Source organism: Pituophis catenifer, unplaced genomic scaffold (assembly GCF_029215685.1).
Source record: "Pituophis catenifer annectens isolate HBS135680 unplaced genomic scaffold, rPitCat1.0.hap2 SCAF_4, whole genome shotgun sequence".
Classification (NCBI taxonomy): Eukaryota; Metazoa; Chordata; class Lepidosauria; order Squamata; family Colubridae; genus Pituophis; species Pituophis catenifer.
The window spans coordinates 105,414,988-105,430,690 of NW_027256884.1; the positions used below are offsets into that span (position 1 = coordinate 105,414,988).

At 34.7% G+C, this 15,703-nt stretch overlaps 1 protein-coding gene across 4 annotated transcripts in view; it reads right to left on the minus strand.

Moving 5' to 3' along the window:
- Positions 1–15,703, minus strand: part of NBEA (neurobeachin) — a 355,376-nt gene that overhangs the window by 12,564 nt on the left and 327,109 nt on the right. For 2 of the 4 annotated variants that reach the window (XM_070942793.1, XM_070942794.1), the window contains 5 exons: positions 7,814–7,876; positions 7,405–7,494; positions 3,658–3,850; positions 1,268–1,339; positions 787–942 (listed from right to left, as the gene is read on the minus strand). In XM_070942793.1, the coding sequence (XP_070798894.1) occupies positions 787–942; positions 1,268–1,339; positions 3,658–3,850; positions 7,405–7,494; positions 7,814–7,876 (574 nt within the window). The remainder of the gene's footprint in view (positions 1–786; positions 943–1,267; positions 1,340–3,657; positions 3,851–7,404; positions 7,495–7,813; positions 7,877–15,703) is intronic. The other 2 variants (XM_070942796.1, XM_070942795.1) reach the window with 1 other exon arrangement.

The window sequence follows — 15,703 nt, forward strand, 5'->3', positions numbered from 1 at the left end:
TTCTCATTCTGTATCCTAAAGGCTGAAGAGGTTTCTGCATTCCCAGGTGTCAAGGTGATATAACATTGACTTGTTGTTCATCAGAGAAACATAGAAAACTGTCCACTCTTGAATGGTAATGGCTCTCCAGAGTCTCAAACAGATATCTTGCCTTTCACCCACAAGTGATCATTCTTCACTGGAAATGCTAGGAACAGAACCTGTGACCTTCTCTATGCAAAGTATTTGTTGTATGATTGGAGTTACAATTTTTACCCTCCTGATCTCCTCCTGTCACAAAACCATCACATCCAAGGCAGCTGCTGGATTGTAAGCCTGAGAATTCTCATTGCAGCTGCTGCCCCTTGAATTCTAAATAGTTTAAAATCCCTTGAAAATTTAAATAATTTAGAGGGGGATTTAAGTAGTAAAGAAATCTGCTATTGGTAACTAACAGATTTATCCCTATCCTAAAGGGGAAAACATTAAACTTCATTCTCACCAGAACATCCTAAATGAGTATTCTCTCAAAAGATATTGCAAAATATCTGAGGTGCCTAAAATGCGATTACAAATTTATACTCAGACTGGATGATAGCTGAGGGCAAAAGTCTCCAAAATTTGAAACAGATTTCAAACATTGTTTTTAAATTAGCTTTTGGGATTTGTAACAGTTACTAATCCTTCTCTGATATGGGGAAAAAAAGCATTTTCTATATTACTTTATTAAATTTAAAAATATTTCTCTATTTTGACATTCTGTGAATAATATAGGAAAATGAATAAAATTCCATGTAAAAATTCCACCTGTTTCTGTTGAATAAACTCGAAAGCTCTTGTCCCAGAAACCACAGATAAGAATGTAGCGATTATCTGCTGTGACCACGAAACAATGAGCATTGATTTGAATGCTTTGATCCACAAGGTCTGTGATCTGCCGTTTATTCACACCAGAATTATTGGCTGTGCATGACAAGAAAAAAAAGCAAATTCTTTCAGAAACTTTATATCATGAAAATAAACTTTGTATATGAGTGAACATACTAATTCAGGCACCACCGTAGATTTACTATACCTTCAATTCAATCTATCAAGTCTCAAATAAGAGCCAAAGTTTTTTTTAATACATACTACTTTGCAAGCAATTTCTCCCTAACATAATGTATATTTCATAGTGTAAAATTAGTGAGCTGTAACTATTTTTCTCTATTTTGGATTCTTCTAATTCATGAAAATATTATACACTAAATTATTGTTCCTTATTTATTTTCCATCTAACATAGCATACCAATCAATGGATCCATCTCAATAGGAAGGTGATGAGCTTGATCTAGAGAATATCCTGGTGCTCCCCTGAGGCCTAAGGAACAGAAAAGAAATGTCAACAATGGCTATATAAAATTAGGTTTGTACTATGGGATTCCTAATATTTCCCTCTTTCTTACTTTCCACATTACCAAATGACAAGGAGTTTTTTTGTAAGACTGGAAACATGTATGGACTTTTTCTGAAAGAAGAAATTATCGAATTGATTTTGGAATTAAATGGGACAAAGAAGATGGGGAAAACATTAAAATGATAATTACTAATTGTTAATTTTGTATATTTTTACTTTATTGAAAAAAAACTCTGCTCTCTCTCTCTCTCTGTGTATGTATGTATGTATGTATGAATGAATGAGTGAGTGAATGAATGAATGAATAATTATGCTGGAAAAGATTCTGATATTGTATATTAGTGGGATGTAATAGTGGGTTTCAATTTTGGTCGCTACTGGTTTGCTCACGGGCGCACACGTGCGCGTGCAATGCTTCTACGCATAAGATTCTGCACATGCTCAGAGATGTCCAGGCGGGTGGCCGGAGCCTCCTGCCACTGCTACCAGTTTGCGGGGCAAACTGGTAGCAACCCACCACTGATGGGATGTAATTTTATATTCACCTAGACCTCAAAAAAGAGCAAGTCTTCACAACCTAATGAAAAACAACCCCTGGGGTCTATAACCCAGGCATGTTTTAAAGAAAAGTGGACTGATGTACTATCAATTTGGCTTTGCTGAAGGGATGATATTTGAACCTTTTTGTAGCAAACTTTTTGTTTTCACTTATCAGAATTACAGTTTAATATAAATTTACGACAGGATAGCAAAGGGATATGTTGTGGTCCCAAAATAAGACCTATATGAGGGCATTTGTTTCAGATGTAGAAGTTTGGATTCCTTTTCTATTTTGCTGCACGTCTCTTTAATAATTTCTCTACATTCTATTTCTCTATTCCTAAATCTGTATTCTCAATCTATCCTTTTCTAAATTTGCTTATTATGGTTTGTTTCCTATAAGTTTTCAATTGTGTCTGAATGAAATTAGATGGAGACTGGCATGTTTATTACTGCATTTTTAATGTATTAAATAGAATATGTGCATATCTAATGTGTAGAATAACAGAGTTGGAAGGGACCTTGGAGGTCTTCTAGTCCAACCCCCTGCTTAGACAGGAAACCCTACACCACTTCCGACAAATGGTTATCCAACATCTTAAAAATTTCTAGTGTTGGAGCATTCACAACTTCTGGGGGCAAGTTGTTCCACTGATTAATTGTTCTAACTGTCAGGAAATCTTTCCTTAGTTCTAGGTTGCTTCTTTCCTTGATTAATTTCTACCCATTGTTTCTTGTCCTACCCTCAGGTGCTTTGGAGAATAGCTTGTTTGTGGCAGCCTCTGAGATATTGGAACACTGCTATCATGTTACCCCTAGTCCTTCTTTTCATCAAACTAGACATACCCAGTTCCTGCAACCATTCATATCATAGGTATCATAGATATCAGGAAGGAGTGTATATAAAGGAAGTGACTGCAGCTGAATCTTCCCACCACTCCAATAAATTCCAGTGCTTTCCTCCTGCCATGGTTCATACATAAGCAATGCACCAGGTAGGAAAGCAAAATGGCTAAAGTAATACTGACAAAGTTAGAGTTTAGCTGTTTTCATCCATACTTCTCTCTTGATCTTTTAAAAAAAATCAGTCTCTCCCCTCTGCTGTATACTTTAATGACTTTTTAAAAAGCAAAAGAAAGGAGGAGAAGAAGAAGGTTTGTTGTGGAATGAGGGAAGAAAGAGAAGAAGAGCAACTCCGAATGTAATTAAAATGTCTTATTTTAATGCTTTCTTTAAGGGAAACATGTATATGTAGGATTTATTATGTATAAGAAAATGTACATTTTCTATTATGTGGGGAGGGGGAAAGGGTGGGGGGGAGAAAATTGTTTGTATTTTTTATAAAACTTTTCAATAAAAAGAAAAAAGCAAAAGTAGTGAACATATAACTAGCTTGGGCCCAGCAATGCACTGTTATTCATATGCAATCTAGTAGAATAATTTATACTTAAATTTGGAGGATATAAACAAGCATTCAAAAGAATACTAGACAGATTATTTAGGGGTGTGTGTATGTTTGTGTATATGTGGTTGTGTGTGTGAGTGTTTTGAGGCGGCATTTAATTTCTCCAATGATACTTTCAGAGGTGGATTGAGTTATAGGGAACATTTTTAAACATCTTGATTTATTTACATACCTTCCTTTGGAAATAAATATTTTCATTTATTTGGGTAATGAAGTTCAATACAAGCCCAACCCAAACTATACAAACTCATCAGAAAATCCATCTCGAAACACATACCTACTGTATTGTGCCATCTATTCACTGCAAAAAGCCGGCTGCAAGTCACAGTTACCACTGCAGGAATTGTAAGGTGTGGGAGTGTATTGGCTGCCACGTGTGTGACAGGAGAATTTGATGGAAATTTGAGCACCATTATAACATCTTGCTGCATCTGATCTTTAAACATAAGTGGGCTCTGTGGAAGGAAACACTGTTGAGTAGAAAGGAAAAGAGAACAGAAGAAAAGAGAAAGAATAACACAATTAGTGAGAAGGTCTGAAGGGAAAATAAGGTTAAGAGAGTCAGGAAGTACTTACACATCCAAGGGAAAAATGTTATTTATACAGCTACCACTACAAACACAAGACAGCAAAATTAGAGAAGTGGTTACTGGTGAATTATAGTAAGGCAAATATGGAAAAGTCATGGCAAATGTCCATTAGTTTATCATTACAGGACATGTGATGATACAGTCAACATTAACAAATAGAAAATCTCACTAAAAGGCTTATGGTTGTTTATATAGTAAAGATGTCAAACAGAAGCAGTAGTTTAGTCATTCATTAGGCTTATACAATACACAAGCTGAAGAAACATAAACTGGAGGAATTGAGTTAGGAGCTGTATAAAAGCCAATAGCAAAACTAAATGTAATGGCATTAACAGTAAGAATAAACACTGAGCTAAGCTGAAAATGGTAAAACCATGGAATACACTCTCCTTAATAAAATATATTCCTGTTATCTAATATTATCCTGGTGATTTTTAGTGATGTGGAACAGAATGAGGAAGTGTACTGTAACCTAAAAAGCAGTCTAGTCATGCAGCACTGGTCATGCTATAATGCTTGAGTGAACAGGCATGTCTTCAGTAGTTGTCTAGTAGAAGGCAGCACAGGGCAGGTGACTTCCCTAAAGAAGGAAACACCATAACTGAAAAGATCTTACTATTGGCCACAATACTGAGAACCAAATCTATTAGTAGAATTACAACAGGGGTAAAATGCTTTTACTACTGGTTCAGGCGAACCAATAGTAAAAAAAAAACAACCCCCCCAAATAAACACCTGGTTCAGTTGAACCGGTAGTTAAAAAAAGCTACCAGTTTCTCTGGACTGGTATTTCTGATGATCAGCTGTGTAGCGGGGTTTAGCTTTGCTAGAAAGCAGGAAATCCTGCTTTCTAGCGAAGCTAAATCGCGTGCCACAGCTAATTCCCCCCTTGCTTCTACTTACCTTCCCAAGCCTCCTTTTGGCGCTTACTGTGCATACTCACGTGCGCATAGTACGTGTTTGATGTGTGTAGTACGTGTTTGATGTGCATACAGTGCACATTTGGTGCGCATGCACAGCCAGCAAACCGGTAGCAAACCGGTTGGGATTTCACTATGAATTACAAGCTGGGAGAGCCCAACTGATTTTAAAACACATGTTGGAAGACATGGGGAGAAGTAATAGGACTTCATAAGCTAAATGTCAATCCCTATGTCACACAAGAAAAGAAATAGGAATCACAAAGAACTCAATCAGAAATTTTAATGAAAGAATCAGAGGTAAGGAATAGAACCTAGGAATCTACACACCCTATTATTAATGGATTCATTAAAGTGGACTCTTTGAAGATTTTGAATATTTTATTCCTTGGCTTTGAAAAATATGGACTGAGTTGCCACTTCTGCATGTAAAAATACTATCACTACATTGAGACCTCAAATACTTCAATCACACTGCCTGACTCAATTGGAAACTAAGTGCTCAATGTAATCAGAAAGATGATGAGATCATGGTCCCACACTTCCAGATGACCATCACCTGCAATTTCACATGGACACTGAATAGCAAGGCACTCTGTGTTACATCAAAGCATATTCACATAGGAGGAACAAAAAGATTCCATTGACATTCTGTGTTGGTGTTTCTGTAAGGAGGCATAGTACTATCACAATATTCTGTCCCCAAATCCCAAGCTACTAGCATAGCAAATAATCAGTGAAGTGGCAAGATGCTGATAATTTCAGAATAACTTCTCTAGCTCTCTTTTGATAATGGCAATCTATTATAGCAACCAAGCCTATTTCAATTATTTATCCATATCTTAATTGTTTTCTTCCACGCACACTTGCAACTGGATGGCTTTAAATTTCTCTTTATCATCTTGCCAAAAGGGGAAAACTAAACTGCTTCCAATATCTTGAAAAATAATGTAAGATGTGATCTGCATTATTGCTCTTTTGGAAAAACAATAAATTTAAAAAGCAAAGATCCTGCCCACTTCTTAGGTAAAGGTATATAGATTACAGGTTAAAATAATTCCCAGAATATTCTAGAAGTGTTAGTAAAATATATTTTACTTGCTATGATTTTGCTGTCCCTTAAGGCTTTAAGCATTTTCTTTCCCATATTTTAAAGAATACAGCTAGTCCTCAACTTATGACCATAATTGAGTCCACAATTACTGTCATAAGTCATTTTGATCGTTAAGCGGGTCCCCATGTGAACTAGCGTGATTTTACGATCATTTTGTGGCAGTCATTAAACAAACAGAGTCATAAGGCAAATGTAGCGGCCATTAAACAAACTCCATGATTGTTAAACGAAACCATTGTTCACGATGGTATTTTTTGCTGGGAAACAAAGTAAACACTGATTTTTGGCAAAAATGTTGTAAATTGCAGTTCCATGATTATGGGATGCTGCAAACAGCCATAAGTGCAGGCCAGTTACTGACCAGTCAAAATGTGGCCACATGACCACAAGAGTGTATGCATGCCAACTGTTGGAATTTCGAATACAGTCTTAAATACTTTTGGGGGAATCTATCATAACTTTGAACAGAAGTAAAATGACTGGTTTGCTACTATTGGACTAAGAATGGGGACTCAGGTTCACACTTATCTGCAGCTATAGAAACTCTCAGGGCGAATTTGAACTGTTATTCAATACAACCTGTTTTAGCAGACTGTTGATTTGAGATTAAAATGGGAGGAATGAATGCTACATACATTGCCTTTTGCTTCTGGGGAAAAAGAGGGATATAAATGTAACAAATGAAAACATAATCAATTGCAAGAAAAAGTGTTGCCTAAACAATTGTGCCCTTAATATTTAATGGCAGCTGAAGTAGAACCATTTAAAAATGATCTGGACTTTCACTAAGATCTTTATAAACAATTCTCAAAATTTAGAGGTTTAAAATAGGAACAAAAAAAAGGGAAAGAAAAACAGTATAATTCTTTCCAATTTAATTGAACCATACATATATTTATATTCCTAGGAAATAAATACAGAAAAATGAATTAGAAATTATGTTTTAATTTCTAATTAGAGTTTAAACAAGTATTCAGTATCTCCTCTATGACGAGACAGCAGGAGATTAAGTATAATTCCTCATTTTGGATACCTAGCCAGCAATGACATAAATAATTTCTTCAGCAATGGTCTGCAATAATCTACCATGGTATGTTTCTACCATAACAATGTAGGCTTTTAAAATTTCAGAACATATTGTTAATCATAAGCGTATTTCCTATAAGATGAAACTGATTTAAAGAATCAAATATTTAATAAATCACTTAGTAATTACCCTAGTTCTCCCTCTCTGTCAGCATACTATTTCCTGCACACAGAAACACACACACAGAAAATCTGCGTTTCTAGGGAAGTCAGAACACATAAAGAGAAAGTGTTACTTAAATGGGCATTTATGACCAATAAAGGATTCTTGGATTCAGAGGAAATAAATTCCCAAACAAGCAATTTTAGCTCACCAGGTGCATAGCAGAGCTCCGAGGAGGATGTGGCTCGATAAGCAACTGAGATGGCGTCTGTCCAAAGTTCTGTATCTGTGCCTCCATGGCCTGCAGGGAAAGCAGAGTGCTTGTCATAATCAATGTGCATCAAAAATATAGGTCAACACACTCCTTGACAATACAAGCATAACCCAAGTCAGCCATGAAAAAAAGTCCAGAAAATTCACTGGGTGCTCTTCTCCCAGGCTGCAGACTCATCCAAGTGTTAGTATTTTGTAGACAAGTGTTGGTTCTTTCAAGCATGCTTCAGTTACTCCACTAATCACTGCTATTTCAAGTAGCTGCAAATGCATGTGAAAATGTTAACCTGTGAGGACATGCAGCTTAAGACCTTGTGAGAATTCTCTGCACTAAACACAACATATACCTTAACGAAGTCCTTTGTAAGGAGGAAAGTATGAGGGTCTCTAATAAAATAAGCATCTGGGATCTTGAATTAGAAAAAGAGAAATATAATTTGTGGAGAATACAAATCTAAAAAAAAAATATAATTTCCATCAGATTAACTAGACACTCAAGAGATAATTATGCTGCTAATCCTTTATCTACTTGTAGATTAACCAATTAGCCCAAATATACAATTTTTATCATGTTTGAATGCCATTTTCTTTGGTACGTAAGCATTTCCTTACTCAGTCTTCCTCAGATTAACGTGCTATTTCATTGCTCACTTAATCATTAATAATAAGATTATACATACTGTATTATCAGTAATTTGAATTTTTCCAGTATTATCTCTTCCAACAATTTCCCTTTCTGCAGATCAAAAATCGTACTAACAGTAACAATAAAAAAAACAACAAAAAACATAACCAGCAGCCAAACCTGGCACATTTGAAAGTTACAAGTTGACTTGGTGCTGGTGCTGAAGACATGTTGTCGGAAAAAGACCTAATGTGTGAAGCAATTAATGAAGTGCTAGCAATGCAAGTTTCCAGTTTTAAAAAGAGGACAGGAATTATTGCTCACCTTCTGCCCACGATACAGTGTCCCATCCAGCAGTATAGAATGGATACCATCACCCCTTAAAGCAGTGTTTCTCAACCTTAGCAACTTTTAAAAGTCTGGACTTCAACCCCAGAATTCCCCAGCCAACATTGGTTGAGAGACACTGCCTTAAAGAGTCATGATATGGAAAATAGTATCAGTTTTGACTGCTTATAAAGAAAATAACATGGTTTTATAACAATCTGTAGAGGAAATTCCCCCATGATTTCTAAGGCAGCAGATTTCTGAACAGCTATGCTAGCAACAGCACTGTTGAATTGTGTTTACTATCCTCTATCCTGCTCTGCTTACAAAATCTACACAAAACCTGGTTACACTCAACCTTTTCTTAAAATACAATAAAACATAGAGCACACTGAAATGAACAGGATATTACTATGGCATAAATGACTAATGGTTAGTTGTTCCCAAAGAACAAGATCCCAAAGGAATCAGTCTCACCAGGAAAAATACACTTCTATCTCCAGTAGTTTGAAATCCATCTGTTTACTCAACAGGTTCCAAACTAAGTGTATTACATGCAATTAGAAGGTCTGAGGAAAAATAAATAAATACAAAAGCAAAAGCAATAGCTGCAGAAAGGACAGAGTGTTTGTACATTGTTGTAACACATATTCTGTTATTTATTATTTTTTTACCATTTGACTTCATCCTCTGCCTACTCACATCTTAGTTATTTATGTAAAAACATTAAATAGGTATGCTTTAATATATAGCACATACACAATAGGTTATGTACTAGGTTATTTTCCACATGATTTAAGTAATTTATCTCTTTTTTTTCCCTGTCATTTGAAAAACCTAGTGAATACTTGGTACAAAATATCAGTGAACTCCATGCAAAGCTTTCAAGAAAATCTCCACAAATCACATTCACTAGATGATAATTGAATCTAATACTGCAATCCCACATCCACTTACCATTCTGTAAGCTCATTAAATCCAATGATTTCTAAACAGACATCCATCAAATTGTACAGGCAATGTTATTTAAAAACAGATAGCAGGAAATGCTCTAATAAATAAATATTACTGATAGTCCAAAAATAAACTATGCTCGAGCAAGAACTGCACTCCAACTATTTCCGAAAACAATTTGCCTTACCTGAAGAAAAAAAAAAACAGTCTCTTTCATCCCTTATATTTGTCAACTTCCTAAGTCTAAGGCTTGCTGATGTCCCCTTCATCCTATGCTTTTAGTTTTTTCTCCCTATACTATTTGGGGTTCAATGTACTGTACATTATTTCTGAAATAGGTAGGAGAGTATGTCTGAGTCTCTGGAGTGTTCAGGAGAACAGAGCAGTACTCATTTTGTTCTAATACAGAATAATACATGCAACATACATAAAAAATCTTGTGCAATGCATAACAACCCCCGTCCACCCCCAAGCAATGGTTGACTGCTCCAGCAGCAAACAATTCTGCATATTCTTCTAAGAAATATGTGCAACATTTGTGTGGGGAAGCACATAAATATATTTGTATAGGTGTGTGTGTGTGTTTGTAGTATATACTATCAGAAGCTACATTTCAAGAAAAGGACAATTCCGGGACAAAAACCCAAGGCATTTCATTACAAAATTAAGTGACTCCAGCTGCATATACCCATTTGAACATACAAACTACTGTCACACTAAAATACATAAATACAAGCATATGTTCCTTTCCCTTCTTCTAATAAGAACAGCAAAAACAAGCAAACAATAACAAAAGTAAAACCCTAGGAAGGAAATGATTGCATTGGGAAGAGAAGAAAATAGGGGATAGGTAAAGAAAAGTGGTGAATGGAAAAGGTAAGTGAATATAAGGGAAAAAGAGAGAAGCAATACACAAAAACTATTGCTCAGACTAAATTTCAAATATATCCAAGCACTGCAGCAGTAAACTCATGATTTTAATAATAAAACTAACGCCTATCCCAGGTACTTGGAAAGGGCAGAAATGCCAAATCCAGTCTAAATCTCTGTCTGACTATGTGCAATTAGCTATAATAATAATATTTTCCCCCCTCCAAAATCTGGGGATAGAGTGGGAAAGAAAATAGGTATTCAAGGTTTTTTAGCCTTAAAAAGTATAGCCAAGTTATGGAAAAGCTCTCAAAATTAGTATATGAAATCTGATATTGCTATGCAAATTTTGTGTCTATCTTGAAATTCAAATACATGCCAATAAAATACAGTCATTAATTTTTCACTCATATATGTTTAAAAATAAAGGGAACTGCATCAGAAATTGATAAAAGTCTCTTGGGAAGGCCACTTTTTGCTAAATGTATGGTATTCAGACAATAAAGCATTAAAATTATTATCTTAAATCAGCAATCAATAACCTTGTACTCACAAGTTAAAACTATACCTAATATATCAAGAAAGTTGGAAAAGATTATAAAAATAATTTAGTCCACCCCCACCCCCCCCACCCCGCTTAGTAAAGGATCCATTATACTATCAACATATTTGATAGATGACCACTCCATTCCACTCCGAAAAATTACACAAAGGAATGCCAAAAGCTGATGGTTTCCAGAAGGGTGCAAATGGTATTTATTGTGAATGTTTTTTTAATGCCATTTGGTGTCTAAAACAATACTAATAACAACACACTCCAGTAATCATGAAACAAATGGACAAAGCTATCATAATTTTGTAATCATCACAATTAAACAGCACTATGCTTCAGCAAAATTTTACCACACACACAGGAACTTTCTGTCACAACAGGAATAAGTCTCTTCTGGCAGTTTTAAATTATAATAAATGTATATTGTCCCAAGCTTTCATAGTGTAGAGCTCACTTTCTTGGGTGCATGAACTATTACCCCAAATGGCAGATCAGCTTTTTCTTTTTTGAGGCAGTTAAGATTTCCTTCATAGCACAGAAAAAAACAACTACTTGCTGCTGTTTCCAATTTTATAAGCATGAATACAGCTTTTTTATGTTAATTAGGTGTTTGAAGATACTACTGTGGCATGCTGAGTGTTTCATCTAATATGCTAGAGGAAGAATATTGTCCAAGCACATAATTTAAAGGGCCTAGGTGAAGTCCTTGAGTTTTCTTTGTAATACTGAAAATCAGGATTGCTACTGCCAATCACTGCCAGGAAATAATTCCAAACTAAACAATCCAAGAGTCTAACTTGGCATAAGGCCATTTCCTATTTTTGGAGCCAGATAAAACTATTTTGAAGTCTCGCTGTTGCCATTTCCTTTGCAATTCATACTGCTGAGCATGACCAGATTTCCCTCTTCCTTCTATTGCATACATGTCCAATTGATGGAAAATCGACAATAGTTCCATCTATGTAAACACAGAATATGGAGCTTGACAATATGTTATATGACATTTACATGTATAGCAGCAAGGATGAAATGCCCCTAATACTTTTCTGCCATATAAAACGTTTAAAGCAGGGTTTCCCAAACTGGGACATGTCTTTCTTTTGAGAAGATACAGACAGAGTCCAGGGCAGGTATGAAGAACATTTTAGATGTCTTGTTATAATAAATCCACCTTTCCCAAAGATTCAAGATGTGGCTTTCATTGTTCATTTTGGATTGTTAGGGAAAGTGTGTACATTAAGATTACATAAAAGGGAAAAACGAAGAGATCCCTACAGATGAAAGTGTAATATAAAAAATATTAGAATGTGCAGAGATGGATAGATTAACACTTAAAATTAAGGAGAAGGAAGAAACAGAACATTTTTTAACATGGGATTAGCTAACAGAAACAGAAGTTAGAAATTCAAAAGTTTAAGAGAATGATTAATTATATAATGAAGATTAGTATGGATAAGCAAATATTATGTGATTATCAATGCTATGAATATTATTTCTCAAAATTAACTGTACCCAGACAACACACTGTTATGTAGATATTGAATTTTTATGTTTACTAAAGAAAAATGTATAAATAAAATATTTTTTTTAAAAAAAGATTACATAAAAGGGAGCTGTGATGGCAAAAAGATTAGGAACTCCTGGTTTGAAGGAATGCCTAAAGATCAGGCATTAATCCAACAAATGTAAATATCATATGCAGGATAATGCCTTTAAATCTAAGGTAATGCCATATGAAAAATAATGCCAGTGAAGACAATCTAAGTCCTCTTTATTGTATTTCTGTTTTATTTTTCTTCCACTCAACAAAGAAGGCAGAATAATTCTTACTTTTTCATATAGAAACTCAACGATTGTATTCTGTTTAGAGAAGACATGACTGACAGCACATTGGGTAAATAGCATATGCAGCCTGAAAATGTTATTGTTTCATACTAATGATATGATATATTGCTTTTTTATTTGTGTTTATAGCTGTTAAATAGTATTAAAATCTTCAGAAACGATGAGAATAAAGTTGAAGATTATTGATTTCAATTTGACATTAATGCATAAAGCTTAGAAGAGATTTTTTTAAAGAAGCAATAACCACTATAAGTTCTTGGTTGTTAGAATAAGCAGACAAGAATTCTTGTCTATTTTATAAGACTACTAAACAAAGAAAAATATATATATTTTCTTTCTTAGTAACTCTTTTTCTGCTGAGAATACTGCAGAACAGTGATGGAATCCATTATGTCAATTGATGCTGTGAGTGAGTGTAGAGTCACTCATTCTTTCTCTCTTTCTGGAAACACTTTCTCTTTCTCTTTTCTTTATTTTTCTCTCTCTTCTTCCTTATATTTGTAGGTTGCTGGAACAAAAGGTCAAATTGTTCTTGCCAGTGGTGTGACCGGTCAGTTTCTTAGGTCAGGCCAAGGTAACACTTGATTTTCTTTCTACTATTCTACAATATATTTATTTGTGCCTTCAAGGAAGCATTCACTGGATGAGTCAGTTTTAAAATTTCTTGGCAACATTTTTCAGAAGTGGTTTGCCATTGCCTGCTTCCAAGGGCTGAGAGTAACTGGCCCAAGTCACCTAGCTGGCTTTGTGCAATATCACTGGTTACATACATTTATACCAGGAAGTCACTGTTTAAATAGGGCTATTCATTTTCAATTATTTATACAGATACTTAGCCTATCCAGCAGTTAGCCATTAGACACTTGCTCCAAAAGCTCCAGCTTATTCTTTTTAGCTGTGACCTGCAATTATCAGAAATTGTCTATTTCTGTCAAAGAGTTCACCTATTAAAAATGTTGCAAGCTATTTACTGCAAAAAATCTTTTCTTTCTTGCTGTCAATTGTACGATTCTTTCCTGGATATCTTGATTAGAAGATTATATACGTTATATCCTTTACCAAGCCACGAAAAACTAACTCATAAGCAATTGTACTGTAATGTCACCAAATTTGGTTGAAAGGCATCAAATTAAATAGATTAACCTAGCAGAATTAAAAAAGGATCAAAAGTCCTTTTGGGTCTCTCTCTCTCCCTCTCCCCCCCCCCTGTCTCTCTGAACAGCTAGAATGAGACAGTGAGGATAAATGGAGGATGAATATTGTTATAGTTAATATAAATATACAAACTATTGCTACAGCATTATGCATATTGGCTGTGTGTTAAATGAATATGTCTTTGATTACATTTGGTACACTGGCTAAAAATAAATGAGGTACAATGACTGTTTCTTTCCACTTAGTTTTATTTGTCGTCAGACATGCTAGAAAACTTAAAATAAAGTGTACTTATCAGAATGTATGCCTTAGGGCAAGTCACAGAGTTTTCCCAACATGTTTGTCTGGAGTTACTAATGGAACTGTTTCTCGTGAAAGGGTCTCACGTATTCCCCTTTGCCCACCCACCATGTCCTCAGTTAATTTCAGTTTTTATTTGTATAAGAAACAACATTGGATTTCATTATATATTTAAGGCGCCTAGAGACCATTGGCTGAAAGGAATCTTATTCTCTTCAAAATTAAATGCTAAAATTACAAAATGCAGTTTTGAGTATGTTGAAAGTAGAAAGCTTTACTGTGAATTTGAAACTATTCCTTCTCTCCTGATAAAAAATGCTTTTTGGTGCTCGTGAAACTTGACAGCAATTGCTTACAGCTGCCTAGTTTAACTTTTATTTAAAGAACTCAATTGTGAGCTTTTAAAATTAGAATTGTATCGTACATTAAAGAATACCATGTTTATTTCTGATGATATAACTTTATTACCATATATTCAGTCAAAGTTTGGGTAATTTTTGCTTGTTAGTTTTAGTTTTACTTACATTCATTATATTCAAAGCTATTGGAAGCTTACGCATGGGTTTAGATCAAGGCAAGGGACTATAATAGAGTTTATAGTTTGCTGTCTTTTTAAAATAAAGACAGCAAACTAAAATATAGTTTAAAATATTTTACAGTCTATAACACAGGAGCCAACAGCGCTTATCTTCAGTACTTACTCATATTTAAGATTATAATGCAACATTAAGTAACATACAGTATGTAAACATCTTTCAAAGTTGAATTTATATCTAATTATACTCAGAGAAGACTCACAGAATTCTACCTAGCTTGTTGTGGCTACTAATTCCAACTGTTTTAAATCCTTTATTTCTGATTTGATTTCCCAAGAAAGTTCCATGTCTCATCTAGTCTTTAAGAAAATCAGTTCTAGAATATTGGTGTCATCACTTCCTGCTTTTTATAAGCTTAGCAAGGTGCTTCTCATATCACAATTGCCTCAGAAAAAAAGGTCACATCAGAAAGTGGAAAATTATCAGATTTTTAAATAAGCCTTCTATAAATGGACTATGTATAAATGAAATTTTTAGTCAGTGGAATTATAGTTCCAGGATTTTTTCCTCTAACGTCTGCCTAGTTCTAAGGAAAGCTAAGGACAGAAAATCCATATCCATTCCTTTAAAATTATCATACCTGAAGGCTAAACAAGACAAGAACTGTCAAAGGCATGAACAAGCTGTTGCCTTCTTAAAACAACAGCATCTTTGAAAGGCAACTACAGAATATTTATCACTTTTTGGGGGTCAGTCATGTGTCCAGTTTTAGAAATAATAGTCCTATTGTTGAAGGTAGTCTTGTCCAAGCTTACTTGAAAGTCCCTAGATGAACATAAAGTAACTTTTTAATATCTGGCACCTGGATGACAGAGCAGGCAAAAAATTATCTGCTGGCCATAGTTTTTCCACTACAAAGCAATATGTTACAGTTATATTTATATAACATTAATTATGAAATTAAAATATCAATTAACATTTTAAAGTTACTTTAAAAAAAGGCTAGCCATTTGATGCAAAGAGTTTGCCTCTTATAATCTTGCTCCAGCGAAGCATGAAAACTCATGCCATC